At 48.9% G+C, this 25,523-nt stretch overlaps 1 protein-coding gene across 3 annotated transcripts in view; it reads left to right on the forward strand.

The window, feature by feature from the left end:
• LOC138514206 (cadherin-related family member 5-like) overlaps positions 1–25,523 on the forward strand; it is a 410,910-nt gene that overhangs the window by 188,898 nt on the left and 196,489 nt on the right. For all 3 annotated transcript variants that reach the window (XM_069629545.1, XM_069629544.1, XM_069629546.1), the window contains one exon: positions 1,191–1,301. In XM_069629545.1, the coding sequence (XP_069485646.1) occupies positions 1,191–1,301 (111 nt within the window). The remainder of the gene's footprint in view (positions 1–1,190; positions 1,302–25,523) is intronic.

A 25,523-nucleotide genomic window follows, 5' to 3' on the forward strand; every position in this document is an offset into this window, starting at 1 on the left:
TCCAAAGATCCTCACCTCTAGCAATGTTACCAACATAGCATAGCTCTTTGACTATGTCCCATACAGAGTCATGTGCCTCTCGCTCTATAATGCAACTGGCAGACTGGCCCTCATGAGATCTGGAAAATATTCCCAACATGAAGTTCCTCAGAGGCCTTATAGGCGGGGCCATGTCCTCCTGGTCTCCGCTACCTGTTATGAATTTAAGTTGTTTCTCCATAGGCTTTTCCCATAAGAACCGTGCTCACCTCTCACCCCTCCTTACCAGTTTTCCTTGCTGATACACAAACATATGCCCCTTAGTTTTATATTGAATCAGTAATGCTTTCAGACATTGGGCTTCATTGCAAGTTTGCCGGTCCGGTATCTATGGTACCGATAAGCTTGCCGGTACCGTAGTTACCGGACCGGCAAACTACAAGTTCTGCTTGTGGTGCGTTTTCTCCTGCCAGGTCGGACCTGGGGGGGCGGACCGGCACCCCCAAGCACAGCATGTCGGATGCACCGGCACCATTCTGAATGGTGCAGGTACATCCGGCCTCGCCATTCCCACTGAGCCCCATGGGGCTCAAATGGAAATGGGGAGCATTTTTTACCAGTGCCCGGGAATGGGCAAATACCAGGTGCAGCGGGGCCGTTATGACCCGGCAATTGCCCATTCCCGGGCGCCGGTAAAATCCACAAGATCGGCAGCAGCTGCCGGCTTTACCGGCAAGGCTACCACCAAACTTGTAATGAGGCCAATTGTTTATTTCCAGTCCCTTTTTCAATCTGCACTCCACCGTTGCCTCTCTGACTTGTTACACTGCAATGAAATGCAAAGACAAAAGTATTCGGCTAGAGCGAATACCAAGAAATGATTCAGCCAGAGTCGAATAGCGATTTTTCAGCTGGAATTCGGCAGAAGATCGGGACACCCCTAATTTTAACAACATTTGTTCTCCACACACTAAGCTTGGAATTCGCAGGTGCTGTAGAAACTTGAATATAGGTCTTCATGTTTGGGACCCTCTGCCTCTTTTCTGATAAATGGTCCAACACCTTAACTAGAGACAGAAGAAAGCAGCACACGAGGGAAACGTGCGATTTCTCGCCATTCTCTTAGAAATCTTTCATTTGGATTCTTACCTTCATCTTCAGTGCCAACTTCCTGGCCCACGTCATAACATGTCTCTTTTTCCCCATTGCAGGTGGACTCCAAGTACTTCCGGATTGATATGCCAAACAGCGGGAAGCTGGTGCTGTCCCGACCGCTGGATTATGAGACCAAGCAGGAGCTGGAGTTTGTCATTCACGTTGTGGTGAGCGTTTGGGGCACATTACTAGACCGCACACACTGCAATCTGCACCGCTTCTGGGCACAGGTGCAGCAGGCTGCTGGGGTCCGTCTAACATCAATGTGGCAACAATGGGGTTACGCTGACTGCCTTTCCCAGCTCAAAGAAAAGCACCCTGAATCCTTCTGGGAAAAAATGGAGCTACAATTGTGCATATAGATATGCTTAATCGGTTCCATGTCATTTCATCGTGGGATGTTTTTTCTCTGTGTTTTTTACAGTGGATTTTTAACGAAAATAAAATACATTTTTCTATTTTTGGGGGGACCCCCACAAACCTTGCATCCCCTTTAATTGTTTATATATTCCCGAACACTCACACCCCAAATACATATTTTTCTAACCCCCCTAAAATTTTCAATGAGTTTTTTTTCTTTAAAAGATCTATGTTAAAAAAAACCCTGTGAAAAATAATCCTGCGATGAAAGGACGTTGTACTGCTTAATCAATAGTTCCCTACGGAAATATACATCCAAAATCAAGTCACAACTTATCGGCCTGTGTATACTGTCAATAATCCAGGGGCTGGGGGGGGGGCTTTAGGGACATAATTCAAGATTTATAAAACAAGATACAAATCTCAATATATAACGTACACATCGCAATATGCAGTATATAGACGTATGAATCTTCACACATCTCCGTATATGACTACTCCTCGCAACAGGCAGTATATAGATGTATTAATCTTGTCCTTAACGTCCTCATAACAATCCTTATGCTTTCTCCCATGCTGGTATGTCACCTCAGGGCACACTTGTACCATTAACGAGGCAGGACCTCCACACTCAAGAAACACGTTCTTGACATCTGTAAGTCAATAATTACAAAAAGGCACATTAAGGTGGGCAGAGAGCCATTACCCGACAGGTAATTCCCACCCATGGATGGGTTTATAGCTAATAGCACCCTGGCATGCTTTCCGGGGTGCTAATTGCTTTTTTGTTGCTGAGAAAAAGCTCAATTGACATTTCTCAACTAAAAAAACTACAAACCAAAATGGCCACCATGGACGTAAAGAGAAAGGAAATACATGTAATGCCCTTTCCATGGTGTCTATTGCCATGGAGGGGAAGGGGAGAATGTGGAAGTTCCAGGCCACCGGCGGCCTCAGGAAAGTGGAGACGGGTTTAGGATGGTGCAGGAAGTTTCTGGGGCAGGTGGATGGGCTGAGGGTGCCTTGGAGAAGTTGTGGGGAGAATCGCCTGGGAGGAAAGATGGCAGCCTCTCGTTTCTCAGGAGGCTCAGTCAGCAGGCAATACCTTGAATTAAAGCCTGCATTCCTAGTTTCCTGATTGGCTAGGAGGTGTCATCACAACCCCTCCCGGTTACTAATACAGAAGTATGCCAACATTTTTTAACCTACACTAAGAATGCTGCAAGGTTATTCACTCAATATCAAGCTGCATGCTGGGGCTTGTCTTTCTCAGCATGAAGTTGGTCGTATTCCAATCGTTGCTAAGAGCAGAACTGTGCACCGTATCACTCCATTCAAAGTGAATGGAGTGATACGAGAAGTATAAGCTGCAGAGTGTGTAAGCCCCATTGCTATAAAAACAGATGGAAAGGCCTATGATTGTGTGCAGATCTGTGGAGACTTAATACAAATGCATTCACTGACCACTACATATTGCAAACTTGATCCTACAATTGTAGAAGGCCACCTATTTTGTTAAAATTGGACCTCTGAAAAGCTTACCACCAAATTCTTCTGCACCCATGTTCCAAGCACCTTATTACATTCATGCCCCCTCAAGGAACCTTTCCACTCACTGTGATGCATGTTAGCTTTTGTTTAGTGGCTTCTGTATTTCAGCGGATGCCGGTGCCCTTACTGAGAAGCCTGCATAGAGCGATTCACGGTCAGGACAATGGGCCTCATTAGGAGCTTGCTAGGATGGAAGAAATGCTGGTTAAATGGCCACTAATACCGGCTCTGGCATTTTCTCTGGACCTGCATACTCTGAGTCTGCCGGTAAGACAGTGAACCACCAGGAGGTCTGACCTGCCGGTAGTTCAGGGCTCCTACTGGCAGAGAATTCACGGAATCACTGGCACTGTTTACAGCGGGGCCGGTGATATAGGGGTGCCCATCCCATGCAGTGCTATGGGACTCCATGGAATGGGAACTTACTGGCGTACCAGCGCCCGTAATATCCCGGTAACACCGGGATATCAGGCAGCCATAACTGGAAGAGGAGGTTGCCAGTAACCGGTCGGTAGTACCAGTGGGTTACCGGCAAACTTTTAATGAGAGACAATATATCTGTAAAGGGAGACATGCAAGGTGAACACCATCAGAACCTCAGACAGGTGTGCGCCGGTTCAATGCAAGTGGCATGAAGCTGCACAGATACAAATGCAACAATCTGTACAAAATATAGTTTTTACAATCTCACCAAAAGAAACCTGGGCTGCACAGTCCCACAAAGAGGCACAACCCTAAGATGAGCTTGATGGCACAGTAATACCCAATGCTACCCAGCCCACATCGAAATATCAACTTTGTTTGTTCATGATGGTGACAGAGTATTGTGCAAAGTTTGCTTGAAAATTATCGGAAAACCTTTGATTTCTCCTAGTGAAAGGTACACGTTTTGTGTGGGATAACTGGATTTGTGCTTTCCTACAAGTGAGCACGTGAAATTTGACATCATGACGGCACAGTGGCTTCAGTCTTTTTATGTGCAGAAGCGCACTCACCTCACTGTGGATGCCAGTGGGCATGGCCTGGCGTATGGCCTGGGAGCAGGCGTAATGCAGAAGACAGCAGACACCCAAGCGGTTGTAGCTTTTGCCTACAAATCGATGAATGATGCTGTGTTGTGCATCTCATATGTTCACAACAGTTCCCGCCCCACGTGTATGGGGGGCACGGAACAAACAGCGGGCCGAAGGAGCGCCAAAGAAACACCACCAGCCCGGGTTTGTGTCGGCGTGTAACTGCCGGCTTCCTTTTGGAAGTCCCGACGTCACGCCGTTTTAATGCCACGTGCCACCCTACGCAGTGACATGGCGAGGATACAACAAAGGACTCTGTTTTAGAGTGTGTTGTAAGTGGAAAAAGGACAGAGCCCCTTTAAGAAGGAAGCCCAGGACTATGGGAGGGAGCGGGAGGCAGGAGGAAGGGGAGGAGCAAGGGAAGGGAAACGGCAGTAAGAGGATGGAGGAATAAAGGGAAGGTTGGAGAGGCAATGGCTCCTGTGTCTGTCATTCGGTGTGCGTGTGAATGGCCCACCTCAGCAGTATAACAACTGGCGACGAAGGGAAACGTCCCACGCCGTGGAGGAAATGGTACAGGTGACACCCCATGCGGGAGGTAGAAGGGCCTGGGTGCCCAGCAGCAGTGGGGGCCCGTGCGCCCAGCAATAATGGAGGGCCCGTGCGCCCAGCAGAACAGGAAGACGGAGGGCCCGGGAGCCCTGCAACGGAGGAGTACGGGTGCAGGACCTGCATACCCACCAGCATCCGGGGGCCCGTGTGCCCGCAGTGACCGAGGGCCGGCGCGCCCGCAGTAACGGAGGGCCTGTGCGCCCGTAGTGTGGAACGGCCTGTGAGCCCAGCAGTGGAGGAGGGCCCGTGAGCCCAGCAGTGAAAGTGGGCCCGTGAGCCCAGCAGTGAAAGCGGGCCCGTGAGCCCAGCAGTGTGGAAGGGCCCGTGAGCCCAGCAGTGGAGGAGGGCCCGTGGCCTTGAGCCCAGCAGTGGGGAAGGGCCAATGCGCCCAGCAGTGGGGAAGGGCCAATGCGCCCAGCAGTGGTGGAGGGCCCGTGTGCCCAGCAGCAGTAGTGGAGGGCCCGGGTGCCCAGCAGCAACAGGGGCCCATGTGCCCAGCTGTGTCCGGGGGCCCGAGAGCCCGCAGTGAAGACAGACGGGCCTCCGAGCCCAGCAACCAATGGTGGCCACGTGTGCCCGGCAGCTGCCGAGAGCCGTGCGCCTGCAGTGAGGAGGGGCCCGTGTGCCCAGCAACGGAGGAGACGGAGGACCCGTTCGCCCACAACAGAGAGAGACCGGTGAGGAGCTCCGGAGGAGGGCCCGTGTGCCCCGCAGTGAAGGGGAACACAAGAAAAGGACCCGTGTGCCCAGCAGCTTGAAGGGCCCGTGTGCCCCGCAGCCCAACAGCGGCCTGTGCGCCCTGTCGGAGGGCCTGTGAGCCCAGAAGTGACCGAGGAAGGCCTGTGTGCCCGTCGCTGATCTGAGGCCCAGTGTGCCTCGAGGAGCTGAGGCCCGAGCGCCTTGAGAAGGTGAGGCCCGTGCGCCTCGAGAGGAAGAGGCCCGTGTGCCTGGGAGGACGAAGAGGGCCCGTGCGCCCGTCATCGACCGGAGGCCCGTGTGCCGTGAAGGTGAAGCCCGTGCGCCTCGAGACGGAGAGGCCCGTGTGCCTGGAAAGGGAGGAGAAAGCGCCGGAGGATCCAGGCGGGCCCGTGCGCCCAGGAGAGAAGAGCCAACACCGTGACACGAGAAGACCCGCTGGCCCGCGGCAACCACACAGCAAGTAAGGTGTCGGGGAAAGGGAACCCCGCGTCTCCACATGTGACATTCAAACACATACGGGAAAAACACATTCCGACCAAAAGGGAATCCCCGTGTCTCCCGCACGTGACACATAAAATAATACGGGGAAACTACAATACGGAAAAGGGGAATTCCCGTGTCTCCCCACGTGACATCCCAAGGGACAATTAAGTAAGAAAGATACAAATCCCCGTGTTTCCCCACGTGACACCCAAGGGGATAAGAAGAGTGGGCGATGCGGGCCCATGCTTGGGCTACTGAACATTTCTGTGCATATATTTGGAGGAGGTGTTCCACACTCTAAACCAACCAAACTCCAGGTGGTACAAGAAAGGCTATACCGGGTTTAGTTCGATTGGATGCAAAGTGACATGCATTTCTGTTAAATATCAAGGGTGTCGCCGGCTGCAGGAACCAAGAGGCAGTTTGTTTTTACCATCTAGCCCAATTGGGCAGAGGGACCCGTAACTGGGCTCAAGAGGAATGGGTGGGGGCCTCTGTGACTTATGCAACAGAAGCCAAGAATGGCATGAGTTTAGAGGAAGAAAACAGGCTACAGCTGGACACTTATTCAGTCTTTTGGAAAGAAAGTTCTTGAGTACACCAGGGATGGGTGGCCGGCTGGGAAAGGTTACATATGCCACTCTCGATTCACTGCAGGATCTCAGCTGGCTGTCTATAGAGTCAAATACTTCCATTTATTTGTTAGTGTTTTATAACACAACATCTGTGAAACATCTGTGAAATGCAGTCCCTTTGCAGTACCTCAAAAAGGGGGTGGGCAGGAAGGGGGGGTGGTGAGATATTCACAGGCTTGGAATATTTAGATCAGGGGCATGCTAGGAAGGGAAAGAAGAAGCGCCATTGGAGAGGGAGTAAAGGGGAGTGTGAAGCTGTAACTAAGCATTCTGTCTGTAACAAGCGCCACGATGCCTCCGGGCTGCTGCACGCTCTACAAATTTGAGTAAATAAAGCAAGTGCAAGTGAGTAAAGTGCAATGAAAGGCAACAAGTGCTGGATTCCCAAGACCATTTGGAGCAGTAAAAGAGGCTTACAACAGGGGCAGGAAGTGCAAAAATAGTAAAGTGTGTGGCAATAAGAACCGGAAGCTTAGGGCCATCTCGGGTGAACTGCATTGAGGGGGTGGAACAGCGAAGCAGGGCAGCAGGAAGGCCTCAGGACTCCAGGACACTTGGGGGCTGTTTCTGTATCCCTACAGTCCCCACCAGCTCTTGACACTTGATGTCGGCACTTACTCCTGCACTTGCCACTATTAATTATTTATTTTATTTTTCCTTTACTGTTGATCCTACGTATTGCACTGCCTCCTCCCCTATCCCCTCCGCACTTGCCCTTTCCCCCCTCCCCTCATCTGCACTTGGGCCATCTCAATGTCACCTGGCCTAGTAAGATCGTTGTCTTTGTCTTCCCTCTGTTCCCCTCCCTTGCCTCATCGCGCCTTGAAACACTTGTGTATAGGCGCGTTATAAATGCCATATCATATATCAGGAGGCTCAGGTCAGCTCTATTTGTAGCGCTGGTTTCATCAAACTTAAAAAGTTGAACAAAGTCATGCCATATATTCCATCTAGGTTCCATGAGCCTGTCATACCTGCCACTATTAATGGCTGCCTTGACTATTTCAACGCGGTGCTGCTGGCACAGCCTGCCTATCTACTTCATCGTCTACAGGTGTGGCAGAACGCTACAGTTCACCTGACCAAGTGTATTCCCTATGGCCATTCAGTTACAGCAGCTCGACAGGACCTTCATTGTTCTCCCGTGATAGCCCGTGGAGAGAGATGCTGGTGCCCAAGTAAATTATATTTCTTTGGAACCCATCAAGGCTAGGGTTGTTGGCAAACATCCAGTCCTGCACACAAGAGAGGCAACAGGGGATCGTGCTGGAAACAAGCATAGGGACACTTCCTAGTTCGAACGCAATCTGCGGGTCATCCTCATAGATAAGGAAAGTGCCAGAAAAGGGGATGATGAGTTCCATCAAAGGTTGCAGGTAAGAGTTGAAGCATCTCGGTTGGGTAGTGTATGAAGCCTTGGGGATTTTAGACTCAGAGAGGAGTGGGTCTGGCCTAGGCTGGACACCTCTATAATGGAAGGATGACATTCAGACTAGGGCACTGTCTTTATGGCAGTCAAGCAGGATGGAATGGGTGACAGTGTCAAAGGCAGAGGATGTCTCCAGTAGAATGCGGATAGCAGGGCCTTCACCATCTAGGAACTGAAGCGCTCATCTCTCATTGAGAGGAGAGCCGATTTGGTGCCTCTGGTAGGTTGGAAGCCAGTTTGATGGTTGTGAAGAAAGATGTTGGTTTCACAGTAATCTTGGAGCTGGGAGATGGCCATCTTCCCAAGGAACTTGTCATTGAACAGACTGATGGTAATGGGGCAGTAGTTTTCCAGAATAGCCACATCATCTATTGGTTTCTTGAGTAAAGACAACATTTGGATCTTTGTAAGCTCTTGCAGAAAAACAGTAGAGTGGAAAGTCCTGCTACATAAGGCATTCACATTAGTGATGTTCTCTTCAATGGCGCTGGCAGTGGTGGGGAAGGCCTGCTCCAAAAAAGCTTTCATCACTTGACTGCTTTAATAGCTTTAATAGGGGAGACCAGATTGAAAGAAGGGAAGAAGTATTTAATAATAATAATAATTATAATTTATCATGCGCTACAAACCCTCAGGTATCTGAGCACTGCTTATTACCCACAGTGTGTGGTGCTCCTTTATCGACCTCGGAAGGATGAATGGCTGATTTTGGCCCTGCCAGGTTTCAAACCTGCTTAAACAGACTCTGCACAGATGTCAAAGCGAGCGCTCTACTCGCTGTGCTATCGGACCAGCTAGGCCTGGATAAGTTAATAGGGGGCAGCCACAGCACAGGGGAGGAGATACTGGACATGATGAGCATTGCTCACTGCAATTAGTTTGATCTTGTCCGTGAAGAAGGAAGAAAAGGCCTTTGCCAATGATCAGAAGGCAACAGGCTCAGATGTGTATTCTGCAGTGGAGTTCATTTCCGTGCATATCCCGAAGACCTCACATTGACTTGTTGGAAGCAAGATTTGATGCACTTTTGCAGTGCAGCTTTTCAATTATTTTTTTATCGATATGTAGTAGTCTCTAATGTGGCGGTGCATGCCAACTTGTCTTCTTTAGCCTTAAATGTATACCGGCGATGTTCGGGGGTTCTGGTTTTACTCTTCATTGTAACAAGGTCAGAGTGAAATGTGCTCTAGCACCTTGAAGCGTCTCTTGTGCTAGATAGAATTATCAATAAAGATCTCAGACCAAATAACCGGACAGACTCAGAAAATATGACAAAATACTACTTTATTCTCAGTTCAATAAAGCACGGTGAACTGACGAACAGCAGACTGATGATCGCACGGTCACACATAAACCTGATTATGCAAAGGTTACATACCCCAATTTGCATCATCTATGACATCCTATGTGGCAAACTGCAAAACCTATTGAAGGGAATGATTGGTTAAGGGAACATATGTACCTATGGCATGCATAGGGGTTAGTACTTCATTGGCTACCTCTTATCTGTAGGGCACGCCTTGAACTATCTCTAAATACTTATGTTACTGATTATAGCCGAGAAAATGGCAGTGGATTGGTCTATGCAACATTGTATAGCACTTTGCCCCAATAGACCTTCTGATTGCTTGGCATGCTCACACAACCTTGGACTTTTGGCTCGTTAGCAACACGTAAGCAAAGCGAAACCCAGGTGCTTGAGTCACGTCAGATTACTCCCTGCTTTCCCAATTAGTCCATCATCTCTCATCAGTCCAACCATAAGCCAAAGATTCCCGTCTGTAGTTGACCTTGTAGTCTTCTCTCTCGTCTGGGACATTCGAGGGAGTGTAAGCACATCACTATCTTCATCCCAGGCTTAATGAATAGCCCTTGTTTTCGACTTCTGAATCAGTGTGAGGAGATCGCAAATTTGTCAATTTCGACCTCTTATTTACTGCTATTTGATTTATTTATACTGGGTGTTCTTGATCTTCTTGGCCTCTAGAGACACCATATTGTAGGAACCTTATCCATTGTTAATTGTCCAATACTCGGCTCTTGCAAATGTTTTCTTCTTCTTTAATCTAAGAGAAATACGTCTCACACCCATGGCTTATCTTTCTGCCTCCCTTTTGCAATTATTCCTTAAAATAGCACCATTGATCCCAGGCCAACATAGACACCCCTTTATTTTGCACACAAAGCTATTTCTCCAATGTCTCATGACTCTGCATCCATGGTCTGTATCTGAGGTAGCTGGATTGAATCTTCACACAAGCCACATCCATCTTCCTATCATGGCCGTCCTTGCCACGTTATATTTTCCTCTATAGCAAGCTTCTATATGTCTCATTTACATTGTGTTATTACATATTTACACTTACTGCTCAGCAAGTTACTTTATCATCTCTGTATATATAATTACTTTATCGTACATGTTTCTCTTATCACTTCAGTTTCATCGTTCCTTCTTAGGTATTTTCATATCGTTTGAATATATCCCTGTATATCTTCTTCATGACATCACTCTGGCCTGATCAGATTTCACTCAGCGCTACATAATGTCCATTGGTGCGTGCTGTCATCATTGCACTCTTTCAGTACGAGGTTACATTCGGTACAGTTGCCTGAGTGCATATTGTCTCTCGTACACTCAATGCAGTATAGGGACAACACATGGGGCCTCACATAGAGCTCTTCTCTACAGAAACCAATTGATACGTTTTAGTAGGGGCTTCTACTTTTCTTTGACCAAAGAATCCAATATGTTGAGAATGTTAGCAAGGTCCCAATGAAAGATTCTTGCTTTAAAATACCACTGCCTTCACACTCAAATTTATTTTAGGAAGTATTTCAGGCGTGAGGTCTATCTCAGAGAATGGTATCCAGCTTCCCTCTGACAGCATGGCGATGTACTTGAGGGCACATGGAATAATGCATTGAAGGGCATTCCTATACCAATTCTATAGGGAAAAGGCAAGTTGAACCGAACAGGTTCGTAAAGGAGTGCCTGCGGGGGGGGGGGGGCAAAAAACACAGAGCGGCAGCACACACTACAAATAGAGCGAGCCTATTCAGAGATTGGTCGCGAAATTCAGGTTCAATCGAACATGGGCAGTGGAAAAGTCTCACCCACCAAACATCTTCCGTGGGCAAATTAGAAAAGTTGAAGAAATTCAGGAGTGCAGAGAAGTAGTGTGCTGTGCCCGACGTCACTCCATATACAATGAACAAGTCACCCACCATGTGATTCGCAACACTGAGCACCCAAGTAATGGAGATAAGTGGAACGTTAACCATGTAGATATATATATATATATATAAAGAGAGTGCAACAACGTCCACAAAGTGCAAGGAGAGTTCTGAGAGAGAAGGTGGATGAGCTACTGAAACAGGACCATATCCAAAGATGTAGTGCGCATTGGGCAAGCTCCCAGCTTCAACCGCCTCAACTACCTCAACGTGAGGCATCCATCTAACAAGCACACCTTGCCCTGGAATCTGCTCAGGCCAGTGAAGACACAAGGGATCCTATATCACGTCTTCAAGATGTCTGTTGCGTTAACTGTATTTTGTCCCACGCATGGAGACGGCGTAATGCCCTCTGGCTTCTGCCATGAGCCCCCTTTCTCCTTGTGCATTTGAGCTACTCATTGGGGGTGTAGCAGTGTGCTGGATTATGGGGTGCAATGAGTGATGTGCAAAGAGAGAGAAAGTGTAGGGAAACAATGCAGAGAGAATGATGCAGAGCTCTGTGCTCTCCCCACAGTCCTCATTATAGTTGTAATAACCCTAAAGGTTTGATCAGATTAACCCTTTGTCTGCAGTCGTCTTTTCCTACACTGCAGGGCTGCACTGCGCCCTTCCCCCTGGAACTGGACCCTAGAGTGCATTAGTGTCTGAGGCTCTTCATTGAAGCCCTACTTCAGATAGCACTCGGCTAGCGTGTCCTGCTTGATAAACACTGAATTATGAATATTACGAAAGAGGCCCTGTCATTGGGATATTTATAAAGTGGGTACCTGTGAAACACCATTACATGCAGGCCAAAAAGGTGAGCTAGGCACACACTAATTTCCACTCAGCTCACAGACTCACACCTGCCATCTCTTGATTCTCTCATTTTCAAACTCACTGGTTCCTAAATTCGAGGAGTACTCCCCCGCAGGATGAGTGACACACTAGGTGAGGTGTACTCCCCTGCAAGACGAGTCGCACACTGAACAAGGTGTTCCCCCTGCCGGATGAGTCCCACACTGAGTCTGGTGTGCTCCCCTGCAGGATGAGTCCCACACTGAGTCTGCTGTGCTCCCCTGCAGGATGAGTGGCACACGGAGTGAGGTGTACTCCCCTGCAGGACGAGTGCCACATTGAGTCAGGTGTGCCCCCTGCAGGATGACACTGAGTCAGGTGTGCTCCCCTGCAGGATGAGTGATGGCACACTGAGTCAGGTGTGCCCCCTGCAGGATGACACTGAGTCAGGTGTGCTCCCCTGCAGGATGAGTGGCACACTGAGTGAGGTGTACTCACTGAATCCTAGCAGGGGACTGATATATTTCCAAGCACTCTTCTTGGAGCCACCTCTGAGGGTTGTTTTTTATTAAAGTTTCTTCCCGCTTTTGACGTCATACCCAGAGGCATGAGTCTGCAAGACGTCATGTGAGATGAAGGAAGGAATTTGTATTTATTGAATATAGATAGCGACTACCATTTCATGGGTAGTGTAGCTCAGTTGCTAAGCGCCCATCTTGGAAGCAAGATGACACAGAGCAGCACAGGTTCGAATCCCTGCTCTGCGGTTAGAAACCTCTTCGATATTAAGCACGTTATAAAAAAAACAATTATAATAGTTATATAATTTCAAACCGAAATGACATACAAATAGATAGATTCAGGAAACCGAGGCATTCCCTGGGCAGAGTTCCTTTACAATAGGATCACATTTTTTTGGTTTGGGTAGCAACAATGTTTTCAGTCATGAGACATTAGTACAAGGCGCGGCAAACAGAAAATGAAATCTACGATTGGAGCGATTGAGAGCCATACATGGCCTATAATCCCGATCACGTTGAGGCAGGTCCGATTCCTTTCTCCTACAAGTAGTCCCTTCTACCTTTCCAGGGCGGGCATTTTTTTTAAAATTTTTTTTTTTTACATTTGTCTCACTGTCCGCCATGGACATTTTTCAATGCTTATTCTCAACATATGTACAACTTTTGGGGTTCTAAGTGTAGGTGTGGCCCCTGAAACCTTTCCCATCAACCCTAAAAGGGGCCCCACCTCCCTAATTCAGGCTCTCTATCTCATAACTACTTGCTCACTACTACTACAGGCAGGGTGCAGCTACTGCTTGATGTCATTTGTTTGAGGTTTTATATACAGAAAAAAGGAATGCCAGCTTGTGCCCTCTGATGTACATCTTTGTGGAGTTATACTGTGAAACTGTAGCCTGTCTTTCATGAAAAAGGTCTCATTCATTAGGGCCTGATTCACAGAATATTTTTCAATTGGATTGCACCATTATAAAAGGCTTCTCTGAATCAGGCCCTTATACTCTTCAATGGGTTAATTTGTACAATTTCAATCGACTGTCATCTCACTGCCAGGTTCAATGACCCTGCTTTTCCACGGGGTCACCCCGGACCATATTAACACTCTTTTCTGTGGACCAGAGAGTGTAACGAAGGAGATATATTTGTAGTTTTTCAAAAACAAGTCACTCAGAAGGTATCAGAAAACAGTGAAAAACAGGATCTCAGCTAAACTATGTAACGGGGGCGGGCAGACCAGTACCCGAGTGAAGGTCCCGAGTGAAGCGAGTGCCCCTTAATGCGGGCGGGGCTGCCGTTACCAGCAGGGTCGGCCCACTTAGGTGTGTTGTACTGCCATCTGCATCCCACGGGTCTTGACTGTAGTCTGTTTTCAACGTTCATTAAGAAAACGGAAAATGGATTAAGGTCAAGAGTGGTGGCTGTGGTGGCCCGAGGATTGGGTACACAGCTCACAAGCTGGTACGAACGCAGGCATCTACGGTGACTACAGACTGACTGGATCAGCACCCTTTCCAGAGTGTTAGTTTCCCCCGTAGTTTCCATTGTGTGTGAAGCACTAACTGTGACTCCACCATAACAGAGCAGACGCGCTCACTTGGTTTCTGACGAATCTAAGCATTTGTCGAGGACAGATCTACACTTCCTGCTCATATGACCTAAGGGAGCCTCCATTACCAGCCTCCCTGAAGAACCAGCAGCCCTCACAACCGCACTCCATGAGAGTCTGGAACCAAGTGCTCTGCGACCTCATTGGCAGGACCACTCCATGGAGATCAGACATGATGGAGCTGGGTGGGGGCAGCCCCCAACTGCTTTCCCTCTTTCTGCAACAATAACCCCCATTTTAAACCTGCACCAGTGTGAGGAATCCGACCATCCGCACAGGGAGTGTGTGCTCGCCTGGGCTTTTTTTGAAATTTTGTAAGAAATTGAATGATGGGAGATCAACCTCAGAAAATGTGTGGGGCTAATCCCCACAAATTTCCCATACTCGCCGCACAACAAACACAAACTCAAGTGTACTCCAGGAGGACACAGCCTACAGGTGCAGTCCTCCCTGTCACATTTAGATGGAGTGTGACAGCCACGGGTACATGAAAGCATCTCAGGAAGGGGGAATGCAACACCTTCCTACTGCTATGGCCAGCCTAATTAAATATCAATGGCTCCATGGATCTGTCCTGTTCTATTCTCAAAGTTCTGTGTGGTGGGAGCGCATACTGATGAGAGTTAAATGAAAGCATGCCTGCGAAGAGGCCTGGTCACAGAACTAACACATGGGACAGGAAACTAACACCTCTTTGATTTGAAATGTGTCAACCTGAAGCTAGCTCCCACCCTTCTGTATGAAGGGCAGTGAATGTCATGTCTGGCACAACTGTTTACAGTAGGCAATCCCTGCAGGGAACCCTCTTTCAGAGGGAAGAAGTATATGATTTGATGGAGACAGAAAGTCTGTTCTCACCACAAACTTCAAAGGAGACCTACGCTTTGACCAGGAGTTACAGAGAGGTCAATTAAGCACAGAGACACTTTGATCCACAACAGACAGGAAGATGGTGGGACTTAGTAGTGCATGTTGTCACCCCTTACCTTTCCTGTTTCAAAGCACGCATAACAGAAGATTGTTGGCGGGGACCCAGGATTGGGTCATTAAGGTAGGCGTAGCCTGCACCAATCACTGGGGCCCATTTGGCTTTAAAAAAGGGTTGAGCGCCTCATTTAGAAGATCATCCGACGACTTCGAAGGAAGTAAGACGAAGGACTCATTGGGATCCAGGCTGAAGATACAATCTACCTTACATCTTCTGCCAGTGAAGGAAAGCCATGATTTCCAAGAGGGAAGCAAGATCCCTCCTCTAAGCATCGCCCAGAGAACAGAGGGAGATACCGGACACAGAGGATCTGTCCAGCAGCTAAAGAATCGGTACTCAGCCAGCACACAGCATGCTCTGCTACGTTCTGCCAGCAAGCTTCCTGGGTGAGAAGGGCCAGGGAGTCTCTGAACAAAGGACAAGGCTGTTGCCTGCAAACACTCTCCTCAACTTTGAGCTGTCCGCCTTAAAGTACGACACAAGCCCAGCGAAGAAGCTAGGAGGAGTGCCACAACAAGCATCAACCAGCGTCAATCTTTTAAGGACATTTTCGAAGCAGTCGAGCCCTACAACTGCGACCGGCTGCACCACTGACTGTTGTCACACTGCTGTCACTAAAGCCGTCCAAGATGCCTCGTCCAGGGTTCCATATCCTCCAACCAGCACAGAGACAACAATTCTTGACCCTGAGCCGCCGTGTAGGCCAGCCTGCAGCCGTCCGTCCAGCCTTGCTTGACAAACTGCCTGCCGCCTGATACCTGCAGATGTCTCCCATCTTGAACTCTGTTGCAGGAGCTGCAAAGCGTCCTGGAACCGACTTGACGCTGTCGAGCATCAAGATCTTGTCAATCACCAAGTACATTGTGGTTGTGTCCCTCTGTTCCTTCTCTGAAGGCCTCTAATGACATTTACAACCCCTTGCTCCCTTGGAGCTGAAACCAAATAACCTTGAACAGTTAAGACTGATTGCTTTACCGACTACCCTCCTGTCAGTATCCAGAGTGCATCCCTTTCCTTCGTGAAACTGTCTGTCCTCTGCGTTCCTTTGCAGGACGGGTTGTATTTTGTAGTGTGCTAGAACTGTCTGTTGTAATAATAATAAAGTAGATAATTTTATACAACCTTGAATAGACAGTGGCCCTCATTACGACCCTGGCGGAAAGCAACTGACCTGACCGCCATAGCGTAAATAGCGTTTCCGCCATTGCACGACGGAGTAAAGTGCGGCTAATTCTGACCCATCGGGCACGAGCACTACGCCATGGCGGAAGTGCAAAGTCCGCGATGGCGGAAATGTCCCCAAAACGCCCCTCACCGCCGTCGTACGGCGACCTAGGTGCAATTCCGCCACCCATCATAGCGGTCACCGTAATGAGCGGCAATCGGAAAATACGGTGACCGTAAATATACGGAAACGGAAGCAAAAACATGGTCCCGGAACGGGAAACAGCACGCCGTACACCTATAAAATCAGAATTTCCACACAACCATTAATAATACTACCCTGAGACACATCCCAACCCGTCATCCACCCTAGTGAAAACAATAACAATGGGAAAAGTAGCGAAAAAAGCGTGCGACCGCAAGCGGCAGGTCCACTTCTCCCGTGAGGAACTCACGGTGCTCACAGAGACCCTCCAGGAGAATGCTGCCGTTGTCTTCTCGACGCAAATGACCAGGACGGCACTTGCGAACAAGAAGGCCAAATGGGCCCTGGTGGCACAGCGGGTAAGTGCGGTGGGGACCGCACCCCGCAACCCACAGCAATGCAGAAAGCGATGGGACGACTTGCGGATACGCGTATGGAGCATACTATCCGCCAACCGTAACATTGCCACAGCTACCGGGGGAGGATCGGAATCACCCATCAAGTTGACCCCCTGGGAAGAAATCTGTGCCTCCACCATTGGAATGGAGACTATAGAGGGAGTCGGAGGGATGGAGAAAGGAGTGCAGACATCCGAAGAATCAGGTAGGTGTCCCAAATAAAACAATGCTAAAACCACAATGTCCAATCATGTGAAGTACCATGTGTCCACATAGTGCAACAGAAACACATGGAATTAGAGAAAGAAAGGGTTTGCTCTCAAACTGCGCACACACATAGAATAATAAGCAATTGCAAATTAAATGAGTGGTTTTAATCAGAATTGGTGCAGCCTGACACGTGTTTCGAGCTTCCCGCTCTTCTACTGAGCTCTATGTGTGTGCGCAGTTTGAGAGCAAACCCTTTCTTTCTCTAATTCCAATTTCCAGTGGGAATTTGGCAGGCTCCTACTCAAGCTCTCAGCCGCAGCCCTATCACAGCCACATAAGTTACCGTTCTATGCGCTGTATCCTGCTGGCCTTTTCTGCCACTTTTTCTTCCAACAGAAACACATGTCCAGGAGAACGTCCACATACATTGGCCTGATAGCGCACATTAAAAGTCAAATTAAATAAATAAATAATTAAAATTCCTAAAAACACCCTCTACACGTGCAGCAGGCACCCCCTAACTGCAGGCTGCAAAACAACTGCATCCTCAATCCACACAAAAATGAAACCACCTCCAAGGCCCTGACCCAAATCACCCTCAGGTACCACCCCAATGCATGTGATACATTGCCATTCCAATTTCCACAGACCCATTAATAACGCTCGCCCTCCTTTACTCCACCACAGGGTCCGATTCAAACGACGAGCTCCAGGACACCCCTACCAGCACACCTGCAAAGAGGGCCAAGACCAAAGGCCAAAGACCCTCCACCTCAGCTGCACGGATCAAGACACGGCAGCAGCACAAATCAAGTGGCAGCACACAGGAGGGGACTTCAACAGGCACCCCAGCAGCCAGCATGGCCACAACAGCACCACCACAGGCCCCCCCAATGGATGCCACAGAAGGCACTGCTTCTGGTGGCAGCAGCACCATAGGTGACACTGCATTAATGGCAGCATGCTCCGACACAGAAAACGGTGATGTGAATGTAGGATCCATCCATGACCTGTCTCAATCCCCCTGTTTGTTTCATCCCGTACACCATGAGGATACCACGCAGGGGCACCCACAAGACGACGACTGGCCATCCCCCACAAGCCCTGTGTCAAGGCAACATGAGGTGATCAGCCCCTTTGTGACACCACCGCAAATGGCCATGGCCCAGCAGAGGCAACAGTCCCTCGACCAGGTGATCGTGCAACAGCATCAACTGGCCACGCTCCTCAAGGACCATGCTGATGAATGTGGGGGTACTAAGGCAGCCATAGAAACATGTACAGAGACACTAAGGGCACAAATGGAGAGAAGCACCGAGAGCCTGAGAGTACAAATGGAGAGAAGCACCGAGAGCCTGAGAGTACAAATGGAGAGAAGCACCGAGAGCCTGAGGGGGGAACTGCATGCGACGTCCAAAGACGTATGTGCTGAACTTGCCGCTGTGCGCCGTGTGCTCACTGAGCTCTCACAAACCCTTAGGGACATGCATGGACGTGAGCAGGCAGAGACATCATCCGTTGCAAGTTCTGTCCAGGGCAGCCCCCAACGTAGATCTGGGAGGAACCTGCGCTCCACAGGCAGGGGTGCCCCTGATACCCGGAGAGGGGGCTTGCAATAGCGTCTGCCCACTGACAATGAGCATCCTTGGACACTGGTGTTCGGGGGGGAGGTAGGAGGGTGGAGGGGGTGTGTTGGGCTTACTTGGGTGGCGGGTCGATGGGGTGTGTAACATAATTTCACATATGCTATAAACATTTCACAATCATCCAATGAGATGTGTGGACATTGATCTTTGTGTACGAGGCCATTATAGGCGTACAGTCCATATTGTGCATGTTCCAGACACACACAGTGCCACAAGTCCCGTGTCCATGTATCAGCCACCAGGCGTGAGTGCTAGAAGCATGAATCTATGATAATCTGACAAATTTCACGGCCCTCCTGTGCCTCGCGGACTCCTTGAGGTGCTGCCACATCCCCACCCTCATCATGACCATATTCAGGTGCTTGCAGTTCTGCGTCAGGGGGCATGGGCACATTTCTACGTACGCACATGTTGTGTAGCATGACACATGCCATGACCATCTTTGCAACCTTCTCATGGCGGTACAGGAGTGCACCGCCAGACCTGCTGAGGCAGCGGAAACGACCCTTCAGTAGGCCGAATGCCTGTTCTATGACTACACGGGTACGTGAGTGGGCATGGTTGTAGTCCTCCTCATGCTGGTTCTGTGGGTTCTGGAGTGGTGTAAGGAGCCATCTCTTCAGTGGATACCCGGCATCACCTGTATGTGGACAATAAAGGATGTTTGAGGAATGACATTGCTACGTAAGCACCCCCCCCTTCCTGCCAGGTCATTGCCGCATCACATACCCCACATTATCATGCATGAAATGAGACTCACCGAGTAGCCAGGATCTGTTCCCTGCGTGTCGCTCCATGTAGCATGGTATTGTAGAGTTCCGTAAGACCATGGAATCATGGGTTGATCCAGGAAATCGGGCACAACAATGTGTAATGATCCTTTTGGAGTCACACACCATTTGTACATTAAGAGAATGATATTGTTTTCGGTTGCGGTACTGGGCCTCCATGGCATGTGGGACAACCAATTCAACATGGGTGCAGTCGATGGCACCAATGCAACCCGGTATGCCGGCAAGTGCATGGAATCCCACTTTTGTGTTCGTAATTTCCTGCTCCGAGCGTGGTAGAGAGATGTAGTCGTCTGCGTGCTTCAGGAGGGCATCGAGCACTTGCAATAGTGTCCGTGACAACAGTGGCTGTGAAATGCCATGCAACTGTCCGACTGTGTGCTGGTAGGTGCCTGTGGCCAGGAAGTGGAGTACAGACACCACCTTCAGTAGGGGTGGGATGGCTATCTATCATGCTGACAAGGTCAGCGTGTGTCATGTCCACAATGGCGGTTATGGTGTCCCGGTCCAAACGGTAGAGGGTGTGGATCTGCTCATCAGTGAGGTTGAACGGATGTGCTCGGAGGCGTGGGATTGCGGGCTGCCTGCGTGGTGGTAGTGGCTGTGCTGGTGGGCCTTGCTGGCCCTGCCTTGCCCTCCTCCTCCTCCTGCGTCTCCTCTGTGCGGCTGGTTGTTGTAGTAGTTGGTGTTCGTCTTCTTCTTGAAGTTGGAGTACTTGCAGTGCTATCAGGTCCCCCAGGGCCAACATCGCTAGTCCTGCCGGTAGCATTTTGGAGTGGGTGTGGTTGTGGGAGGGGGTTGGTTGTGAAATTTATGTGTTTTCAAGCTGTATAGCCTCCACCTGTGGTGATTCATTCCACCTGTGCAAGCTGCAATCCCCTTTGGGCGAGCACATCCCGCACACAACGCTGCAATTCGACGCATGGCATCTTGCTATTACAATCATGTATTTCATCCCGATGGCAGTGAGATATTGGTTCATATGTTCATTCTGCTATGGTCCCATTGTTTCACATACTATCTTTGCAGTCGCGAACAAACTTGTGAAGGGTCAGTGGAATGTAGTACTCGATTAACGGTGGACCCTCATGCAGCACTGTACCGCGGTTCACCGACGGGCGGGGCGTCCCATTTGTGAGTGAAGCCAGTTGCCATTTTCACACACTGCCGCACTAAATGGATGGATTTGTGATTTCAAGCGGTCACAGATGCCTTTTCAACGTGATGTTGCAAATGAGGAATTCGAAGGACAGCGCTTTCGGTTTCCAGCTAGCGGCGAGGAGACGCCCACAGGTCTGACTGCAGATATAAAGTTCTATTGTTTAATGTCCTTGGGACAGGGGCCATGGCGAGAATGCAATGATTGATATGAATAGTATGGGATGCGCAATAGCGTAGTGGAGGATGAGGCAGGACGTTCCCAAATACATGTTACTTCACAACACTAGAATTCCGGCCTGGAGCACAGTGGATTTTGCAGACTGCATTACGCACAGACTCAATGGAAATTTCAAATGTTATGTGAGTAAATAATCAGGCGTTTTTATACCGGGATGAGGGAATGATGTATGGATGCATGGACAGATGATTTAATAGAGAGCCTGCCATGTACATGGCTTTTTGGAATCTATCCACTTCCCCTGCGCTATGTGATGCAGGGCTGCCATAGTGGGACCATCGTCTATCTGCCCTTGTTGAACCCTCCCTGTCTCGACGCGCCTTCAAACACTTGTGTCTATGCACGTTACTAATCCCATCTAATGGATTCTGTTTTAACAGACGCATGCACACAAACACTCGTTTGTAATAGTGTTTTCACCTCGATTTATATAGTTATGATTCGCAAGTGATTTTTGGGTGCGAATAATCCTTTTGAGTGGGCTAGCATGCATATGGCTGTGGATTTAGTGTGATCGTTGAAGTGAGTAATTCAAATGGAGTTCTGATGCCCATACTATTCTTTTTCATTTCATTTGGGTGACAGGTATCTCCTCCCCTTTTGCCACTGCCATCTGTATGCCACTCCTGCAGATGGCTTTTACTCCCGACACCTGCTGCTTCGTGTTAATCAGTGGAGCACCATTACGATTTTATGGGACGATCGCCAATGGCCCACATGCCCTTACGCAGTACTAGTGGCTAGGAGCAACATTTCGACCTTTCAGCTGGACTAGTGCCTACCTAATGGGACGGCCCTGCGGTTCTAGGCGCTTCCATGTTGCCTTTTTGAACGTGAATGTAGCCCCTGTGTACCATGAAGGAACAGGGCGTAACACAAGAAGAAGCTGGTCATTTATTGCGGATACAGCCCACAATAATGAAATATATTTTGGAGTTCATGACCTAATAGCTGTATGGGCCGGGTGATTTTGTTGTGCATTAAATTTTGATTATGATATTGACCGTGTAGCGTTATTCTTTGCAAGTAATGTAGCATATTCCTATTTGTGGAGCGATGTATTGTGAGAAGATCTGCTTTGGGTTCCGGCTTCTGAGTATAGTTGCGTGGTACTGTACTGGGCGCGTTTGCCTACGAAGGCCAGTAAGGTCAGGGATAGGGGCTACCATTATGTCTGTTTTGATGATGTCATGCTCATGGGAGGGGGATTAGCTTTTGTGTAACAGATGCTGGTCAGCCAGGTGGATTGGTGGAATGATGTGATTATCAGAATATGGCTGGTCACAGGTGCCTGTGTTTGCGTGCGTTTCTTGGAGGGAGACTGAGGTCATGTCCATTGGAATAGCTTCTGTATTCGTGCCATCTGTGCCCTGCAGCTCCCATTGGCCCCTCTTGAGATGAGCCTGGCTGCTCAGTCACTCTGCCAACTTGTGTGGTACATGCTTATGCTGATGGTTGGTTTGTTTACTGGCAGGAGTACAGGGCTGGTGCAGTCTCACTCAGGATACTGCTTTGAATGTTGCCTTACACTGGTGTCAAGCGATGGGGGGCCTGTTTTTGTTTGTCTCAGTTTTCAGTTCATGTTGCTGTACTTGAAGCTTCACATGCCTGTGCTGCATCAGTAGGCAATGGTGCCATGGCTAATATGGATGGCCACTCACAAGGCACTTGGAGCCCCTACATTCATTTGTTCGTTGGCATGCATGGGTGACTTGTACATTTCACTGGTTGCATTTTGTGACTTCATTGCACCTACGAGGAGTTGTGCAATGTGGCCAGGGAGTGGTGTACAGGCACTCAGTAGGGCCTTTTACGGTTGGTTCGCGATGCCGTACTTCTCACCATGGCGGAATGGTACTTTCCGCCATGCTTGATGGCGTTAGGTACATGTCCGCTAGGGTCAGAATTCCCGTACCGTTGCGCCATGGTGGTAATTACGGTTTCGCATGGCGCGCGTGCGCGTACTTGGTGCAGTTAGCGTTGGCGTTCACTACGGTGTCGCTAATGGCATCGTACTTTACGGTGACGGGTCATAATCGCACCGAGCGCTATTCGATGGCGGTATTGCATTTCCGCCATCGTTTTTCGATTTCCGCCAGGGTCGTAATGAGGGCCAGTCTCTTTTATCATTGGGTAATAATTGTATTTCGCTGTGTTGCAACTAACCAACGATCCACGACCTTGCAGAAATAAGCCTGCTGTTTCGTCCACGTTACCAAAATCATACAAGGAGGTTTATAATTTACTTGTGTTTCCAATCTGTTCGGATCATTTCTGGTGTACTAGAGGTCTGGGGCTGATTGATGGCTTACAAACCAATATTCATCCCTGGACCACTGTTGCCCTGGAAGTTGATTCGTTAGTTAAAGCCTCCAATTTATTCTGAACCCCACTAAACGGGGGAGTTTTGTGGGTGAGTCATTCGCTGTAGACAACTGCAAAAAATAAATTAGCCCCCCTTTCCAAGGAGAAAAGACCCCTCCATGGCCACACGATTGCGTACCTGTGATTCATTAAACTATTTTTCAGATCATATTAGGGACTGTATCACCTGCACTTACTTGTTTTATAGCCTCATTCAGACCCGAGGACCTGGTTGACCTATGTTTCCCTGTCACATGTTCATAGCACACATCATGCTAAGCGCAGTTATAGGCAGTGTTCTCCTTAGCCATCGTAATGGTACACAATGTATTGACTTCAGAAGGATGAGGGGCTGAGACAGCCTTGTTACGACTGGAAGGTGCGACTGCAAGATGCACAGTGACAGATGAAGCAAGCCCTTAACTCCATGAGCTATCATATCAGCCGTTTGTCATACGCATAGCACTGAAGTACTTTGCCTTCACCTCTATACATTGCAGAACAGATCTGCACGCGTGTTCCTTCACTCGCACTCGCACTCCCACTCTGACTCTGACTCTCACTTTCACTCTCTCGCGTTCTATGTATCTGAGGGACTGTTTTAAGTCTTTTCGGCAAGTATTTCACATAATGTGTACTGTAAAAAGCACCATTTAAAGCCATGATTTAACCTGCCGCATGACCGCTTGTTCGTTGCTTTGTCGTCCCTCGCTATGCTCAGTCACTCATGCTCATTAGTGGGGAAATCTTACTCTCCACACCCTCTCACTAAAAAACTCACCAACAACCACTGCCTTTATCAGTCCCAAATCGCTGGTCTCAGTGACCCAAAGTGATGCAGAATGATTGGCCGATAGTAATGAAAATGTTTTTAATATATTAAGTTATTGCTCTTTTGTAAAGCGCCCACTGCTGAAATAGTCACTTCATAGCGCTCCAAGGGTAAAGTGGCAAAAAGGTAGGGGGAGGAAGGGAGCTGATCCTTCAAACCCTTCTGGGAGCAGTTAAGTGCCACTAAGAGTGGGGGGGGTGGGCGGGGCGTGGGGGGAGCAGTGCAGCAAAACCATGTAACACAACACAACAATGAATTAATCCATTAAGACCAACTAAAAAGCTGCTTCCTGGATTACCCTCGTTCACCTCTTTAAGATGTCACCCAGACTTCTGGCTGTGTTATCCTTTAAGCAGACACTCTTTGATTCTGTTAAATAAAGACAAGGGGCTGAGGGAGGGTGGGGGGCGCATCCTTTCTGTGTTGTTTTGAAATGAGCCCTGCGCAGGGACAGGGTGGTTTAATCACTGCTTGGTGTATCTTCATTGTTGAGTAAGGACTGTGGCAAGTCAGGAGGGGTAGATGCGAAACCAATCACCGAGTGTAAGCCTCCATTGCCCTTTTAATTCCATTGTGGTGCAAATATCAGTAGGTACACTAGGATGAAGCTACAGGCCAGGCAGGTGCTGCCATTACCAGAGCGGGCTAGCCAGCTTTATGATGGTCCAGAAAGTCATAGCAGTCCTTCTTCTCTGCTGGTTTCCACTGTGTGTTTGTGTTCTTCTTTTGTTAAGCAACTTTATTGGAAAGCTGTGAGTTGAATCTTGACAAGGCCATTTAAACATTATGATCTTGTGCAAATTTCCGTATCTCTAATTGCACCCGCTCTCCTTTTAATACCTGTATCTTAAGACACACATTCGGGAGGGTGTTCTTGGCGCCGCATGGCATGGGCCAGCTGCTTCTGGACACGTGATCTCTCCCAAATTTGCATTTGCCTGGCAGTTGGCAATCCTAGGATTTAAGCCCACCCCGCCCCTTCGTCAGCATCTCCATCCCATCCCTGAAGCACCCTGGCCGCCCAAGGCCCTGACTACGCCCATGCTTCGCCTTAAAAGGGGACTTTGGGCTCCATGGCCTGTGCACTAATCAAAGTCGACATGATCTTGTCAGTTTCACTTCACCAGTCGTGTCTAAATCCTAATGTCTAATTTCCTTAATGGCTTCTTCTGGATGCTCCTCTCCTCGTTAGGGGATACAGCTGCCCCTCCCACCGCCCACACCAGCTGCCGGGAAATCCCCGTTCGGGGCTTTGGTCCACGTCACCAACTGTGTATTTCAGGACAGGATTTTCCTTCATGTCCACAGACAAACATGCCTGCTTCACATGGAATATGACCCAATCCATTCCCATGCCCACCCCAGCAACCTCTGTTACCCTCACAACCTACCTGTATCTGCCTAGGTGTGTGCCATCCAGTGCTTAATTTGTGGGGGTGTTGCCAGGGCTCTGCCCTGGCACTTATTTC

This window comes from Ambystoma mexicanum, chromosome 12 (genome assembly GCF_040938575.1).
Source record: "Ambystoma mexicanum isolate Mex_15411 chromosome 12, UKY_AmexF1_1, whole genome shotgun sequence".
Taxonomy (NCBI): Eukaryota; Metazoa; Chordata; class Amphibia; order Caudata; family Ambystomatidae; genus Ambystoma; species Ambystoma mexicanum.